At 43.1% G+C, this 18,701-nt stretch overlaps 1 protein-coding gene across 2 annotated transcripts in view; it reads right to left on the bottom strand.

Annotated features, from left to right (window-relative positions):
* The window catches only part of Arnt2 (aryl hydrocarbon receptor nuclear translocator 2), a 121,651-nt gene that overhangs the window by 63,351 nt on the left and 39,599 nt on the right, over positions 1 to 18,701 (bottom strand). For both annotated transcript variants that reach the window (XM_026388168.2, XM_077799786.1), the window contains exon 5: positions 2,438 to 2,540. In XM_026388168.2, coding sequence (XP_026243953.2) covers positions 2,438 to 2,540 — 103 coding nt within the window. The remainder of the gene's footprint in view (positions 1 to 2,437; positions 2,541 to 18,701) is intronic.

The raw sequence follows: 18,701 nt of genomic DNA, 5'->3' as shown, positions 1-18,701 counted from the left end.
CAGACCTGAGAACTAGAATATCCCCAGGGTCAGGCAGCTTGATGGGGAGGATGGGTGATCAGATAGTGCAGGGATAGGGGGCTAACCCAGGATGGGTGTAGAATCAGGCAGTCTTGTCAGAAGAGGTGCTAAGGAAGAGCCTGCTCACGAGATCGTGTACCAGGGATGGCTGGGTAGGTGCCTACTCTGGAGGAGGCAGCCAAGATCAGCCTTGCTCACCTTCCTACAGCTCCAGCCCCTGCTGTTTCTCCTTTTATTATTTAGAACTCATTGGCAGAATTTGGCAGTCTTTCTCTAGAAACTTCCTTGGCCCTCTTTTGTCCCCAACCTGCCTCAGTTCCCCAAGTCTCCTTTGTGGGCTCTCCTTTACCTCCCTGGAGTGCACAGGAACAGTCCCCCGATCTCCTGTCAACACACACTTTCCAGGTGACCTCATGCCATTTTATTCTTGTGGCTTCCAATATCATCTCAAAAATCCCCAAGCACATTATCTTCAGCTCCTCCTTTGGATTCCAGAATGACATGTCCAACTGCCTAGTCATCTTCTCCATTTAGCTGTCTGACATGCATCTTGATCTTTCAAGGGCTGACATTTGCTCTCTATCCAAAACCAGCTCCCCTAACTGTCTCTCCCATCTTAGTAAATGGCAGCTCCATTTTTCCAATTTGGCAGGTAAACATTTCAGACTTCTCTCATATTCTCATAACTTACCTGCAGTCTGGCTTTATCTCTAAAATATGTTCAAAGCTGAGCACTGCTTACTACAATCACTATTCTCAACTGAATCATTACAGTAGTCTCTGCTTCTAGCCTTCTCCCCTGCAGGCTTATTCTCCACACAAAGCCAGAGCAATTTTTAAAATGTCATTCAGAACATTTGACTCTTATACTCAAACTCTAATAACCTCCCATCTCATTTAGAGTCAAAGCTAACATCTTTTGAGATCAACATGACCCAACATCTGTCATCTCTCACCATGACTCTCCTCTATTACCTACTTCTGACATAGTAATCTCCTTAGTGTTCCTTGAACACGCAAGAATAATCTAGCTTCAGTGTATTTGCACGGGCTTAGCCCTCTATCAGTTGTCCTCTTTGCCCAGATATTCCATGTCTTATTCATTCACTTTCTTTGGGTCCCTACTCAAATGTTACCTGATCAATAAGGCCTGTCCCTACTCACCCTATACAACAGGTAGACTAGCAAGGCCTACTATTTCCACTCCCCAAATTTGCCTTTTTTCCTCCATTATGCTGATGGTGTTTTTCACCACCATCTGACACATATACTAACATGGTTCTTTTGTCTATTGGGTACATTCCCATGAAAATAAGTATTAAGCAGGTCCATATGCTTTAGTTAACACTGGCTTCCCATACCATAGGAAGCCCCAGCATAGGGTGTCCCTCTGCATAAATTTGTTGGATGAATGAATGAATGAATGGCATCAGCATCACACTCATTAATTATAAATAATCTAGAGATGACTTATGCATGAGAGGATACATGCAGATTAAATGCAAATACTATATATCGTATTTGAAATTTGGGTCTTGAGTTCTGTGGATTATGGTATTGGTAAGTGGTCCTGGAACCAACTGCCATGAACATGAAGGATAACTGCATGTACAGAACATTCTGGAAGATGTCAGAGAGGCGCAAAGAGGTATAAATCAAAGTGCCAGACCTGAGAACTAGAATATCCCCCGGGTCAGGCAGCTTGATGGGGAGGATGGGTGCTCATCAGGGCATATAACTGATTTATGAAGCTAAGATATTTAAACATAGAGTATCAATCAACAATTTGACAGATATATTAGAGATCAATAAAAATGTATGAGTTGTCACAGGAGATATAAGAGAAACTGGGGAGTTGATGGTTTTAATACACATGTTGAGAAATATGGAACCTTGGAGAGGCTGGATTTGAGAAAGATCATGAAGAAAGGGTAGAAAGTTAAAACATACAGGCAAGAGGGGTCATGAATCTAAGAAGAGGCAGAAGATAGTAAAAAACCAGACAAAGAGGGATGCAACACAGATCAGGGAGTCTGTATATTCCTGGGCTCAGGAGGAGAAGATGAAGTCATTGGAAGGAAACCAAATCAGCATGTATGACCTTTGCAGAATTAATCAAGGGCTTTTTTTTTTTTCCCTCTTTGGGACTGGGGATTGAACCTATGGCTATTTACCATTGCATCACATGCCCAGCCCTTTTTATATTTCATTTTGAGAGCGGGTCTCACTAAGTTGCTTAAGTCCTCGCTAAGTTGCTGAGGTTGGCTTTGAACTCACTATCCTCCTGCCTCAGCCTTCCAAGTTGCTGGGATTACAGGTGTGCGACACTGTTCCTGGTGATTAGTCAAGAGTTTTAATGTAGATCAGAAAGGAGCAAAACCACCACAGTGATAGCCCTCTGTTGCCCCAAACGGACCTCATTCTGCAGATGAAGGAGCGCCGTGAGCCCATGCACATCCTCATGGATGACTGCTGCCCTTCCTTCTTGACTGTCCCTGTCTTCAGGTCCAGGATCCGGCCTAAGAGAAAGAGAAGGACATTGGTGTCAGCCTCAGCCTTAGATTGGGAGATGGAGGAGGAGAGGTAGGAAAGAGTGTTCTCCAAAGCTCTGCCAATGAGGACAAGTAGGGCTGCACAAATTGTTTGTTTCTTGGAATTCCCAACATTCTTTGGCAGGAAACTCAGAGCGATGAAATTCACATACTTTAAAATGCCTTGTTTTCTTCAGAACAATCTACACTTCGCCATTTCTGCTGTCAGATTCCATAGTCTCAAGTCACTCCAGTTTGGCTGTCTCCTCCACCTCTCCATGGAAATTCAATTGCCAAGGTCACCAATGACTTCCTCATTGCTAAATGTAATATGCACTTTCCCAACTGCCTTGCTGAGCTCTACACAACTAACACACTGATCCCTTTCCAAAAATTTTTGCTATCTCTTGCCTTCCTGCACAGCACTCTCTGTTCTTTCCCTGTATGCTCTTTTGCTCTCAGCCACCTTTTATTCTCATACATCAGTACCCTGTACAAGTTTATCCACTCCAAGGTTTTGGTGGTCACTTCTGGAGACTGGTGACCCCATGTCTATACCTCTAGCAACAAACATCCATCTCCTTTGTTGGTTAGACCTACACCACTGGAATCTGACTGTATACTTCAAAGGCAGTTTCACCCACTTCTCTAAAACACACCCTGAACATCAGCAATAACATTGCCATCAACATGGAAATTTGAGTCCGAAATCCAGTTGCCTTCACTGAGTATCTTATCTCTCACTGCTGCATTCAATCTGTTCCTCCACCTCCCCTGCCTCCATCACCCACCTGTTCCCCTCTCAGAGGAGAAAGTGTTGTATCTCACGGTATTCCCCACACCCCAGTGGGGTTTTATTCCATTCCCAACCTCTTTCCACTCAGTTATTTCTAGCTTCTCCATTCCCTACTGTGTATTTTCTCCAGTATCTAAACATCATCACATCTCTTTCATTTTAGGGAGAAAAGCAAACATAAATATATGATGACCATGAAGTTCCTGCCCTCCTTCTCCTTCTGCAGTTAGAGCATTCCATCCAAGTCACCACCATTGGCACCTCCACTCCTCTCGAAGGCTCAGCTCACTGCAATCTGCCTTCATTCACTACAGTCCTACGGATACTGTCTAGCCTAGGCCACAGGTCTCTCTGTTCTCAAATTTAACAAATACCTTTAAGCTCCTCTCCATCTTGTCTCCTCTCTTCTTGACCTGGCTCTCTTTGGGACACCTTTGAAGGTGATGGTTTCTCTTCCTCAGTTCAGCCCTTGCTGGGCCACGGTGTTGGCATTCCCAGAGCCTTAGCCCTTTTCTTTTCCACTGTTTCCCATAAACCCCTGGTAATCCTTGACTGTACTACCCGTGCATGTTAATGACAGGGAGATGAGCGTCTCCAGCAGACAAAGGCTTCTCTCCTTTGACCCAAACTGTGGTCAGGCTGCTCCTTGGAACCCCCGTCTGTCTAGGCTTACACTCAGGCTTCCCTCTTTGTACTTATACAGAGAAGCTGGTTTCAGAAAGATTCCTGCTAGGTCAGTGCAATGGTTTGGATGAGTGTTCCCCAAAGGTCCATGTTTCCCCATTGTGGTATTATTGTGAGGCAGTGGAGCCTTTAAGAGGTGGAACCTAGTAGGAGGTCCTTGGGTTACTAGGGATGTGCCCACAACAGGGATTGTGGGAGCCCAATCTCTTTCTCTTCCTTCTACTTCCTGGCTCAATAACTAGGGGAGGTGGTATGCTCTACCACGTGCTGCCTGCCCATATGGTCCTCCAGCACCCCTACCAGAGGCTCAAAATATGGATCTATGCATTCTTAAACTATCACTTCCAAAACTACAAGCCAAAATAAATCTTTTCTCAGGTTAATTATTTCAGGTATTTTGTTATAATAACAGGAAGTTGTCTAACAGAGTTTGGAAAAAGTCCCTCACCCTTATTACTGACCACCCTTGATATCTTATCACCTTAGCCTGACTTTATCAAGAATTTTGTTGAGTCAGTTTAGCAAGAATTCTCTCTACCCCTGATGTTTCCTCTTGGTGACCCCACACTGTTCCTGAATCCCCACTTGTCTTTTGTTGGAGTCATAGTCGAGTCTGATCTCTTTACCCAATGGCAAATACCTTATTGCAACAGTTCCTGTACTTTTACCCTGACTCTCTTGAACAGCGACTTTCTTACCTTTTTTTTCTCTTTTAGTACCAGGGATTGGGGTACTGAACCACTGAGCTGCATCTCTAACCCTTTTTTTTTTAAATTTGAGACAAGGTCTCACTGAATTGCTTAGGGCCCTGCTAAGTTAGCAGAGACTGGTTTGAATTTGTGATCCTTCTTCCTCAGACTCCTGAACTGCTGGATTACAGACATGTGCCAACACTTCCAGCTTACTTACCATTTTAAACAAGCATCATCAATTATCATTATTATTTTTAAAAACACAGATAGACCTCTCTTGGAAGTTTCTGTGTGTCTTGGGCATCTCACAGACACTTAAAATCCATATCTCCAAAACTAGACTTGTCTTTCATCACATTTTCTACCTTAGTCACTGGCACCATTACTACTCAGTTGTTTAAGCTCGAAATTATCAGTTAAGAGCATGTATTCTAGTGCTCACCTACCTATATTTATAACCAGCCTCCCTTACTTACTGTGTGATTTTTGGCAAATTACCTAACATTTCTGTGATACATCTGTAACATGAAAGAAATAATAGTACTTTCCTTAGATGGTTGTTGTGAGCATTAAATGAATTGATATTACAATGTGACTACTATGGATGGCTCAGAGAAAATGCTCTACAAATTCTTATTATATAAAGAACATGAAACACTCACTCTAACATCTGATCTGTCTCCAACATTCTGTCAGTGTACCTCCCATTCACCTTTGGCCCATGCACTTACTTTCTCTGCATCATGCCTCAGGTCTGTCCTACTGACAGCTTTTCTGGAAGGATGGCTGCAACAAGGTGGATGTCCCTTCCTAAGGTTTTGCACCCTTCAATTTGACCTCTGCATTGCTACTTATCATGGTCCTATCATTTCTGAGACCTTGGGCAGTCAGCCTCACTGGTCATTGAGGTTTTCTTCTGCAAAATGTTAGACAGTTTACATGAAAGTGGTTTGCACACAGGAGACAAACATCCACATGGCAGACTTAAAACAAATGGTCATGTCACCCTTTCTTGAAAACCTCTCATGTTCTCCACTGGTAAGTCCCAGTGAAATCTATCCTGCAGCCTTATATAAAATTATGAAAGCTGGCCTCTGCTCACTCTTATACCTCCCTCTCACCAAATGCCTATTTACTGCTCCACTCAGGCCCCGGCTGCTCCTGTCAACCCATTACTCCCCATGCACTCGCTCCTCACATCTCCGGGCCTTCTGGAAGCTCCCTCTGCCCTCAGCAGCCCACTCCCTTTGTTTGTCATTTCACCTCATTCATTATAAATATTCCATCAGCTACTGTAACCTGCTAGGTAAGGATTCAAGCATAAAGAAACAGGCAAAAGCAATTACATTCTTTTCTTTCTTTTTTTTTTTTGGTGTTAGGGATTAAACTCAGGGCCTCAGGCATGCCAGGTGAGCACTCTACCAACCGAGCTATACCCCAGCCCCATTACATTCTAATGGGCAAGAGAAATAACAAAAATAAAGAACAGAATGAAATGGAATAAATTAAAATAGAATAGATTTTTGAAAGGAGGTAAGTGCTATGGACAACAATAAAGTAGAGTAAGTGTGAGAAAGTGACTGGAGACCACCCCTTGTGATACTCAAATGAGTTCCTGTCACTTAAATCAAATGGGCCTTGAAGATACCTCCCCATGCCTGGGTCCCACTGTTCCAAATGGAGGAGGAGGTAAAAGAACAAAGTGTGCAACACAGGGCAGCCACCTCCCTGGTCCACATCCTGCAGCATGCTGTGCTATCCTGGGCCAGCTCTACCACTCTGTCCTAGAATTGTCTGGCACTTGTGGTCCTGGACTATGCCTCATCAGCCCGCTGTCCTCAGTGCTGCAGCACTCCTGAGAGGTGTTTTCCTCATATGTCCCAAGGGCTTGTAGGATGCACAGCACCAAACCACCACCAGCAACCACCACCATACTTACTGCTGATGTGCTCACCATTAACCCCAGTGTGTACTCCAAAACTCTACTCCAACCAGAGGCCAGGAGCTCAGCCTAGAAGGGTCATAGCTTTGCGGAGGAGACCTGAGCTTTGCTGGTCCTATGCTCTCTGTTGCTTTAGGTTTTTGACACCTGTCTGTCTGTCTCACTCACAGACAGTATCTTTTTACAGCCCTTTTAGTGTAAGTTGTCACTTGCTTTCTCATCTACCAAATGGCAAATGGTTTCAGCTGTGAAGCGGGCCAGTATGCAGGTCTGTCAAATTCCAAAGTGTGCTCTGAAAATAAATCACAGCTGTGTAGCACATGAGCGGTGGAACATGAGGAAATGAAAAAACACATTTCCATGATTTGCTGTCATGACCCTGAGAGACAACTGCTTCAACGTTTATTTCTCTGCAAGCTTCTCTGGTTTCCTTGGGCACAATGAGCCCCATTTCTAGGCTCCTCTGGAATGAAAGCATGCCTGACTTTGTCTACTAGACGTGTTACTGAAAGTTTGTGTATGAACTGACATATTGGGATGTGAATCAGTCTCTATCCACAGGTCATAGGGTACTGGACTGACTTATAATGGGGCTCCCAACAGGGAAGCAATCATGGAGACATGGCTGTATTTACACCACTCCTAACCTTCTTTTCTGACTCACAGAAGCCTGGGCCTACTTAGAACAATGGAGTCTGAATTCCCATGGCTTTTTCCCTGTGGATCTCTATAGAGGCACAACCAATCTAGGCCAACGCTGATCCTCCCAAGGTCCCTCCTGCATCTCCATCCTTGGGCTTGAGAAAACTCGTTCTTTCATAATCCTGTCTCTGAGATGATCCCACCTGTATCATCCATCCTGATCTCCTTGTCTGATGCTTAAAACTACCAGCCACCCTGGCCACCTCTCCTTTGGGTACTCATGCCTGTTCCAAGCCCCCTGCTCACCTGCCTCCTAATGCTCTCAAGGGTGCCTTCTAAGTGCACACCCTGAGAAGCCAACTCTTACATCCTCGACTCCTCACAGAAAATTTGTCAGCTCTCACACAGCAGCCAGCCTGATGCTCTACTTTCCAGCAGTGGCCCCTCCTACAGAGAGAGGAGGTCACTGCTCTTACACTCATAGGTCATGGAGCCAGAGACCAGCTGGCTCTCATCCTCTGTCCCCAGCCCCTCCCAAAGCTGCTCTACTCTGCTCTCACTCCTGCTCCTTCCCCACTCACAACACCTGCAATGTCCACCTGCTAATAAGTCAATCCTCCCTCACTTAAGACCCTGGCTCACCACCCCCACTCTTTCTCTTGATTCCAAGTCCTACGTGGTCTTGGCATCCATGTGGAAGATCCACCTAACACCTCCAACTCAGCACTTGATCTCCTTCCTCTATTCTGGAGAGTCTCCTCTCCTCTCAGCAGGCTCCTGTTCTCACCACCAGATTGGAAACTCAGGTCACTTATGACTGCTCTACCTGAAATTTTACATTCAAATATCCATGATGGCCACCACTGGCCCAGCCCAGGCCCTGCTTCCTGGTTTCTCTAGGAAACAGGGCATTCTGGCTTAGAATCATGCAGCACACTGCCTGAGCACAAAAGGCAGAAGAACTTGGTCTACTCATTTTCCTCCTTATAGTGCCTAACATGATCTTTTAGAAAAGTATCTCTGCATACTCATGAAGTAAAGATCCCAGATAATCTTCTCAACAGAAAAAACACTGTTGACATTTGGTACACTTTCTATCAATCTTCTCTGTATTTCAGTTGATTAGAGGTCTCAAAGATGTATTTATCCATTCCATGTCACTTAGTATAAACTCATGAGGATTTTGTCACAAACCTAATTTTAAGGGCTTCATAATATTATTTTGAATGAATAATTTACTATTGGATAATTAAGTTGTTCCCATGTTTTTCATATTGCAAATAATGCTGTGGTGAAACATCTATGTACACACACATACACACACACACACACACACACACACACCATTTAAGGTAGGTTCCCCACAATGGAATCATTGCATCAAATATTTTTAAGGCTATCAATGCTAACAGCCTACTCTACCTTTAAAGCTCACAATGAACCCCACTGTCAACACGGTTTTTCTACCTCATAAAAAGGGGAAGAATTATGACTCATACCACCTCAAAGTTTTTAACTATTATTTTTCCAGACAAGTAGAAAATGTTTCAAAAGAGGGGTCAGGAAACTATAGCCTTCAGCCTATACTTTCAAATTCTGGCCCACCATCTTATTTTTATAAATAAAGTTTTATGGAAAACAGCCATGCTTATTCATTTATCTACTATCCATGGCTAATTCCATACTATAGTGATAAAGTCAAGTAATTGTAACAGATTATGTGGACCAAAAAGCCTAAAATATTAACTACCTGGCCCCCCAAAAACATTTTCTGACTCCTGCTTTAGAAGAATGATTATAAAAATTCCAGAAACAGAGCATCTTTCCCCACAACTGTTTTCAGTAACCTGATTTTAAAGTACGATTTTGGTTAGCAGTTAACTTTTTAAAAAAGAAGAATCAAAAGTTTGTCTTGGATAAGATCACAAAAGAAGACTGTGAGCATGTAAAAATGCTCCCCAGGCTACAAGAGAAAAACAAATATAAATTAGAATCATTTCATCAAAAGAATCTTTAAGAAAACTGGAAACATTTTATCTTGGTTTAAAAAGGAAGAAAACCAAGATAGTAAGAAGAAAGCAAGAAAAGATGTTTAACAACAAAAACAAAGCAGTGGCCCCATGATGGACAATATGTGATGTGGTTCCAAAACTGTGGGGCCCCCTGAAAGGGGACACAGAGGCTGGAAGATGTCACTGTTCCAGTGACAATATGTTCTCATTCACAAAAGGCTGACCCCAGCCGCCACAGCAGCTGTGCACACAGTAAAAAGAACACCCACCATAGCATAGGAATCCAAGTGTTGTTCCTGAGGCCTGCTCCTGAACCAACTCCAGAGCCATGGGCTGGGACAAATGAACCTGGGAGAAAATGGGCCTTCTACCACTAAAGATGGCATCTTAGTTTATTTAGGATGCTATAACAAAATACCTGAGACTTGGTTACTTCTAAACAATACAATTTATTGCTCATGGTTCTAGAGCCTTGGAAGTCCAACACCAAGGCACTGGCAGCTCTGCTGTCTATTAAGAACCCATTCATCATAGATGGCATCTTCTTACTGCATCCTCCCAATGTAGGAGGGCAAACAGGCTTCCTCAATTCTCTATTATAAGGGTGTCCATCCCTTAGGCCCTTATGAACAAAAGAACCTACCTTTTAATAATATCATACTGAGGATAGGTTTCAGCATAGAAAAGAATTTTTTTTGGGTGGGGAACCAACATTGAGATCATAGCAGATGGGTACCTTTCCCTCAGATTTCATTATCTCTGGCAAGTATTTAGAAATAGCTAAGGGTATAAATAGATCAATTCTCAAGCTGTAACCAATCTGTTTGTTTTCTTTCCCAAATGAAGGAAGGGACTCTGGGTGTCCATAGAGTTGTAGAGGGACATCTCTATTCCATTTACCCATTACCAACTCCATTGCAAAGATTTTTGAGAAACAGATCCCGGTGCTATTTTCCTTCATTCTGACAGTTGAAAAAGATGCTGCTATCTTTTTATAAGATCCCACCTCTCTGGCCATGGCAATTAGTTAAGGACTGGGCATCTGACACAAGTTGGGCCAATGATAATAACTTGCCCATGTGGATGGGTCCCAAGTCTAAATGTGATCTAATCAGAGTCCTCCACATGCAAAGTGTGACCTTAGCTACCTTCCCTCTTTTTTTTTTTTTCTTTGCTATTTTAGCAGCAATGACCATCATCAGCTTCATGGAAAATTAGGTCTGAAAGAATAAAACTAATTCTAAAAAGGTAGTAAAATCAAAAAACCAGAGTACTGTACTACTGCTCAAGTCATTATCACCAATAAATTGTCTTTTTTGTGTATGCCTGAACTTCAGCTCTGTCACTTGAAATCAAGCCGCTTAATATGAGGTTCTCTGGCCTTTGACAGAAAAGGATGGACAAAGGAATCTATGTCTCCCTCACTGACACTCTACTAAGGCCCAGGTATTATGAAAGATTTACATGTTCTATTTTGTTTGATTTATATAACAACCTAGGAAATTGGTTACAGTGGTGCACCAAAGTGGAGCAGGAAGAAGGGCAATCTGACTCAGAGAAGAAAAATATTGTATCATTGATATACCAAGAATTGCTGGGGCACAGTAGTAATAAAAAGCAGATGAACTTTCAGTAAGTTCTATCATTGTTTTTGAATATTCTCTGGACAATGTAGGTCCTATCTGCTTATGCCCTGGGTAGACATTCCCAGCAATGCTCCCTCCTTAGCAGCCCCAAGTAGGCTTTATTCTTCCCATGAGGAAACAACCTAGAGGCACCAATAATTCAGCCAATAATATCTCACAGCTTAGAACTGGGGACCTGGGTTTTGAACAAGGGATGCCTGGCTGTAGAGTCCCTGCTGTATGCAGAATCAACTGTTCTCAGAAGTTTGGAGCCTGCTCCCCACTGAAGATAGGCAGCACCCACCAAACAGAAGCAGATGGGCAGTGAGAATCAGGAGGTTAGCCATCTGCAAGGGACTGTGGCCAGCCTGTGTCTCTTTCAAGATCAGATATTTAGACTTAGAAAATCTGGTTTTGGTTTTGTTTGGTTCCTGTATATTTGTTTATCGCTTTTCTGTTTCTCCTTTTGATTTAATAGAAACCTTTGGGTCATTCCAGCCTGTTTTGGCCATTCCTAGGAGACTCCATGGGAACGGTTTCACCTCTGTATTTGGGTAGAGTTATAGGCACAGCAGCTTCTCTTGGGGTAGGCATGGTTAGAGCAAATACATCTTCTGGTTTTGCCAAGGACATTCCTGACTTTTGCTTATTGTCCCAGCATATGTTTTAGTAGAGCTTCTTCTCATTCTCAAGGCCTGCTGACTTGGACAAAAAATTACATATATATCTTCACTCCTTGCAAAGTGGCAGCAAAGAGCAAAGAAAGAATCATTGAGATATAGATGCCAGTCCACGAAGGTTAAGAAACTCAGGCAGATCCAAGGCCAACAAGCCTCCTTCTCTCACTTTTAAATAGAGCTATATTTTGTCTTTAACAGTACAGGGAAACCCAAAAGGTTTTCCTCTGGGAAAAGAAATGGTATGCTGCTATCAATGCAGTATCTAGTTCCCAGGCAGGAGGAGGGATACAGCTGGACCTGGCAACTCAGGGTTTAAGTTTCTTTGAGTTTGATTCAGTAAGAGGATAGGGGGAGAAAGCTCCATTCTTCTAAAGAAATGCTTTCTCAGGTGCCCAGCTGGAGCAGTTGGCTGTACCTCATACTATTCTGGTTTGAACTACTCCAAGGCTAACACTACACCAAGAACTTTCCATGACCCACATTTAGAGGCTCAACTTCTTATGAACACATGGAGACTAATGTGAAAATGAAATCACAAGAAATCTATAAGAAAATCCTTCCTCTCTCAAATTCCTGCTTCTTGAAGAAGGCCTTTCATCTTCATACTGTTGTTAGCACAAAGATGTTCATAATTACCTCATAATGCTGCTCCCTTATTTCAAATCCATATCTAACTATTTAATGGTCATGACAAGCTGTGATCTTTTCACAGCAGGGACCCTGTCCTATTCCTCTAGGAATCCTCTGTGACCCAGGGAATGCCACTAAACGCCCTTGACCTGTATTAGTGTCTATGGGTTGTAGCAAATGACAATATCCACTTATTAGCTCACAGTTAACTGAGTTCTATACCAATGGTCTCTATTAAACGAAATCAAGGGATTGGATGGGCTGCACTCTTACTGGAGCTTTTGGAGAAGAATCCACCTCCAAGCCCTTTCAAGTTCTTGGCAGAATCCAGTTCCCTGTGGCTGTCAGACTGAGGTGCCCAGTTCCTTGCTGGCTCCTGGGTGAGGGTCACTCTAGGAGGTCACTACAGATTCTTGCTCATGTCCCAGTCCACCTTCAAAACCAGTAATGACTTATTAAATTATTTTTGTTCTTTGAATGTTTGTGACTTTCCCTTCTGTCACCTGATCTGGGACTTCAACTACATCAGCAAAATCCCTTCACAGCACTACTTCGATTACTGTCTGAATAACCAGGGTTGGGAACCTTGAGAGGGCCTTTTAGTACATTGCCCACCACGGCACTGACCATTACTGCTACTTAGGCAGATGGCTAGCCTCTCTTCTTAGATTATAAATTCTGGCCAGGGGCTGAGCATCTCCATGCTCCCCAGGTCAGAGAACCTCACACAGTGGGTTTCCAATAGCTCTGTGCTGAATGACACCTATTGTGGAGGCTAAGCTGCCACAACTGGCAGGTGGCTGAATTACAGCTCCCATGGGTACCTTCCCCCCCACCCCCACCCCGCCACCCCCACTCCCCAGTTTTCTAAAGGATCCTTGAAGATTTAGAACGCAGGCTTCTCCTTACAAGCATTTCCATACCATTTTGAGCCTGTGGTGTGGCTATGCTTGTCCCACTAGCCATTTTCAACTATTTGCCCACTGGGGACACTGACACTAACATATGAAAGCATTTACATAAGAAGGGATACATGATTTAATGGCTGCAACCAAGTGCATCCTCCTTATCCAGCTGGAGAGACAGGCAGTGCTAAACACTACCCACCAGACCATGTGCTAAGCAGGTTTCTCTCACATCACACATGATGCTGGCAACTCAAACTGACAGGGGAATAAAGGGTATTGGGTGTGTGGTGAATTCAGATAAAAACGGAGTACAAAAAACAGCTTCCTTCACCTTCTGGCCTCCTTGGCCTCAAAAACCACAGGCAATTGATTTTCTTTTTCTTTTCTTCAAAATAATATTTTCCAAAGAGAGTGCATGGAAGTTCATGAACATCTAGAGGCTGGGTGGGAAGCAAGGACCTATGATTTACCTCCATCCAACAGAAACCATGAAATACAAACTACAGCTTCATGCAAAGCAGCTCACAGGTGAAACAAGATACTGTTCCCACCTCATTATAAAACTGACTTAGCTAGGATCTGGAGAAGACCCAGGAGAAGTTTGCACAAAGAGGAAAGAAAGAAGGTAAGTATGAAGAGAGAGCAAAAGGGGCATCAATGGATGCTTCCTAAAAGAGCAAGCGTAGAAAGGAGCACTGGGATTCCAGAGTGGAATTGGAAGGAAAGGCTTCCCCAAGCCAAGGGAAGATGGATGTGGAAGAGTGGAGAGAGGAGTCTGAGAATGAGGCAAAGTCCTCTTGGGCTGGGGCTCAGTGGGGGAAAGGCTAGAGGTGGTCTGGGGCCCAGGGTAGGTCACAGAGCCTCAGGATGGGAAACAGAAGAGTTAAGCTTTCAAGATGGTTTTGCTGTCTGTCACACAGGCAGAAAATCCAGACTCCAGATGTTTAGGAACTATGCTTCCAATGGCCCCATTTGCCCCTTCACGTTGTTGACAATAAATATTTAGTGTGCTTTGCAAAGGCCAGATCATATTGTAAAAGCAAAATATCAGTCTGGGGAAATTCACATGATTTGCATTTTAAAATATAATATTAGGAAGTTACATTTTAGAAGCAAAAACTTGTAAGATGGGCATTTATATCCAATGTGCAAGGGAAGAGAATACTCTACCCTGGGGACTAAGAGTTTGGCTATCCAGGGATAGTGCCAATGTACACAAAAAGCACACTGGGAAGAAGGAGCAGTTGGCAACCAAAGTTGTGTTCAATGAGCAGATCATGCTCTGGCTGACCCACCAGCAGCAATGCTTCCAGGGAGGAGGACCAGGTTTGTGAGTAACCAACCCCATGAGCCCTCTTGACCCAGGGAAATGGCACTGATGTGAGGGCTATAGAATAACAAAAGAAGATGACTCTGGGGCCCCTGAATAAGATTGGCAAAAGGGACAGAGCACTGTAACTCTTAAGGCTCCCATCCCACAGACAGGCAAAAGAAGCCTTTCTGCCAAACAAGTCTGGTTTGTATGTCACTGCCTTGTTCTCTCTGCCCTACCATCTGGGGAAGGTGTTAATGAGCTGCTAACGAGTCAATGAGCAGCCAACAGGATGGCAAAAGAAGGGCACCCACAGTCTTCAGAGATCATCAAACAGATAATTGCTGCGCCCCTCCCCTGACTCAGGCAATGGCAAGGCCCTACTGAGGTGGATGGCGCAAGGCGTCCATCCTCTGGAGGAACGCAGTATGTTTCTGGGAATGGGCTGATTTGTTTTTGTATTCCTTTAATAAGTATAGTTGCGATTTCTCATATGACCATTAAGTATGAAGGAAAAATCATGACTTTCCCAATTAATGCAACTACTTCTAAAGCATAGATCTGTTTGCTCTAAATGCAATGATTCAGCTGTGGAGTGTAAATTGTTAATGTCTAATGAAAAACTCCCTGTATTCCTGTCAAGGAAGTTTTTGAGAAATTAAATTAAAAATCTAGAGAAGATAGATTAGTGCTTAGTACTGGGCAACTTGTTCTTGTTCCTGTGCACAATGGTTTGTGCTCTTACTTTTGTTTGATTAAAAGTAATAACAAGTCAACCACTTGCCGTAACCATGGCACCGGTTCCAGTCAGTAAGTCAAGAAAGAATAGTCAAGGTATAGGCCAATAGTTTGGGACATTTGTAACTATTATTAAAAGTTAACTAAGCAGAAACAGCTCAAAGCAAAACTCAACTGAAAGTACAAATGCTTGCTTATGCATAAGTCAAAATACATTCTTCTATTCTAATTGTAACTATGTAATATTTTGTTTCTTTGAATAATGATTACTGTTTTGTAACCACAAAATACTGTAAGCCTGCCAAAATGAAAAGTATATATGATCAACTTCACAAGTAAAGATTGGGATCAACACCTTCACTTTGGTGTCTGTGTTGTTTCTCCACCCCCTCTTTCGCCGACTCCTCACCATCCGTTCGTCTCCTGAGACCCCCTGTTGGAGCTGGTCTCCGACAGATAATCTCTCATGAGCAATGAAAAAACTAAGATGGAAACATGGGGTTGGGGGCATCCCTACCAAGGGACAGAGAGCTCCAACATAAGAGACACCTCTACTACCTCCATAACTGCTCCCATAGCTCTCAGCAAAGCCCCAGAACTTTCTCCTGCATTTGCATTCCAAATGTGATGTGGAGTCACAGGGGTGCCTCCTGCTGCAGCAGGCTGCTCTGCTCTTCATTATAAAATCATCACCCCACAGTCTCTCCTGGCTGGCACCTCTTCTGCTATTTAATCTGCAGACAAAAGTACAAATTCCTCATCTTGTTTAGAATATGCTGGAGTGAGATTTAAAGAAATACATTCCTGTTGGGGGAATCATGCTACAAAAATTCCAGAAATGCAAGCCCAAGGGTTTTAATTTTAATGGTAAATGATTATCCCTCCTGGGCTGTAGAAAGGCAGCATGATGTATGGCAGGAGGCCAGCTGACTTGGAGTTCAAGAAGGCAACTTCGGGCCATGGCTTTGTAATTTGCTAATGAAATGATTAAAAAATATAAAAATAGCAGGAAAATGTGCATCCATGCAGAAAAACAGTGCAAGAGGCCTTAATTAGATCAGGGAGACACTGAGGAATTTCTGTAGAAATAAATACTGTACCTGGGATGGGATGGAAGCAAGAATGAGCAGCACCATGGTTTAACAAATACAGCTGGCCTTGTCTCCATATTTGCAGACTTCACATCTGCAGAGTCAACCAACAATGGATCAAAAATACTAAGAAAAATGCATCTGTACTGAACATTTCCTTATAATTATCCCCTAAGTAAGATATAACAAACTATTTACATACTGTGTTAGTTTTCTTTCACAATAACAAATAACTGAGATAATCAACTTTGGAAAGGACAAAAGCTTATTTTGTCCCATAGGTTCCAGTCCATAATGGTTGTCCCTTTTGCTTTTGGCCTGTGGCAAGGAAACACATCATGGTGCCAGTACACGGTACAGAAAACCTACTCACTTCATGGCTGGGGAAGTGAAAGAGAAAAAGAGGAGACTGGGGGTTCCATAATCCCTTTCAAGGCATGGCCCTGATGACATAAAGGCATCCTATTAGGCTCCTCCTCCTCCTCCTCCTCCTCCTCCTCCTCCTCCTCCTCCTCCTCCTCCTCCTCCTCCTCCTCCTAAAGGCATCCTATTAGGCTCCTCCTCCTCCTCCTCCTCCTCCTCCTCCTCCTCCTCCTCCTCCTCCTCCTCTTCTTCTTCTTCTTCTTCTTCTTCTTTTTTAAGTTGAAGAAAAATTTGTTTTGGCTAACCATTTCAGAGTAGGCACCAACTGTTATAAGTTCTACCACCTCCTGATACTGCTACCCTGGGGACTAAGCCTAGTTAGTGCCATGAACCTTTAGGGGACACTTAAGATCCAAACTAAAAGACATAGTGTTTACATTGTACCGGGTATTATAAGTATTCTAGAGATGATTTAAAGTACATGGGAAGATGTGTATAGGTTATATGCAAGTACTACACCATTTTATATAAGGAGATTAAGCATCTCTATGGGGATCTAGAACCAATGCCCCTCAGATACTGGGGGACAACTGTACAAACAATGAACTGACTAGAAGGAAAGTGGAAGAATTAGTAACATAAGCCTCAAAGAGGGAGAGCAGAGATTCAGGAAAGCAAAGGATGAGCTGCCTAGAGCCTGGCTCTGAAAGGCTGGGGAGGGACACTCACATCACTCTGACTTAAGACAGCCAATCACCAAGCAAAGGAGAAAAGCCTGCTGTGGCTGCTTCCAAGGAACAGTTCCAGTGACTACCCTGTTAACTTCAGGTGACTAGGACCAGAGCACCCAGCTACACCTGGTTGCAGTGTACCCCCATCCCCAAATACTGAGCATCAGAGAAAGACTATTGTGATCATTTCAATTATATTAAACACTGGAAACTTAAAAGGAGGGGAGGAGAGCTTAATTCAGGAAAATATTTGGAATATTGAAAAAAAAAAGAAGTGATTTGAAGAATTGGAGGGAGTAAAACTCCATAAAAAGATCTCCCCCCCCCAAAAAAAGACAATGAGTTGAAATGCTAAATATCAGTGGTATATGAGAAAAACTGAGAGAGAGAGAGAGAGAGAGAGAGAGAGAGAGAGAGAGAGAGAGAGAGAGAGAGAGAAAGAAACTTGGAACCAGGAAAGTTAGAATTTCGTGATGACAGAACTGAAGGCAATTAACAGTGAGTGGTACTGCTTGAAACTCAATGAATTAGGAGAAACCTTTGAGAAACTCTTCCAGGAATCACAGAAAAAGCAGAGAAAAACAAAAACAAACAAACAAACAAACAAAAACGAGGCCAGTTTTTGGAGGATAAGACTAAACTGGAGGAGAAGACTACTGGAAAAGAGTCAGGAGACCACTTCAGGCATGGCAGAACTGAGCCACTGTGGAGGCAGCTGAGAGACATGTCAAGGGACATCACACAGGCATCTGCTCCATCCAGGGACCAGAGATACCCTCCCTGCTAAAGCCATTCAACTTTGTCAAACAGAAGCTCTCAAACACTGGATGTCAGGCACTGAAGGAGAGGGACCGCTGAGAGAAAAGAATAATGTTGAACTTAAAGAAGACAAAAATGCTGTTTTCAAGGATGAACAGAACAGCAGAGTCCAGAAACAGACCCACAAATATAGAAAACTGATGTGCACATGCGATCCAGCAGGAAAGGACCGACTTTTCAATAACGATGATGGAATAAGTAGATATCCGTATTTGAAAAAAAAAAAGTTTTTAAGAGGTCTACCATGAGGATTAAATGAGAAATATTTGTGAAGTCATCTCACAGAGTATATAAATATTAGTTCTTGGTCTTCTTAGATTCCAAAAAAACCCACATTTCTTTACCAGTCATCAGAATAGTCTTTATATATAAAAACACAAATCAGATCATGATAACGTTCTTCCAGGGATTGCTTCTTGCACCACGAATGAATTCAAAATGCAAAATGGCCCTCTGGGGTTGTCATTGGCTGGCTTCCCCCCCA

The sequence above is a fragment of the Urocitellus parryii genome, chromosome 6 (genome assembly GCF_045843805.1).
Source record: "Urocitellus parryii isolate mUroPar1 chromosome 6, mUroPar1.hap1, whole genome shotgun sequence".
Classification (NCBI taxonomy): domain Eukaryota; kingdom Metazoa; phylum Chordata; class Mammalia; order Rodentia; family Sciuridae; genus Urocitellus; species Urocitellus parryii.
Note: the sequence above shows the minus strand (reverse complement) of the source record. Positions and strands in the feature narration are given on the sequence as shown.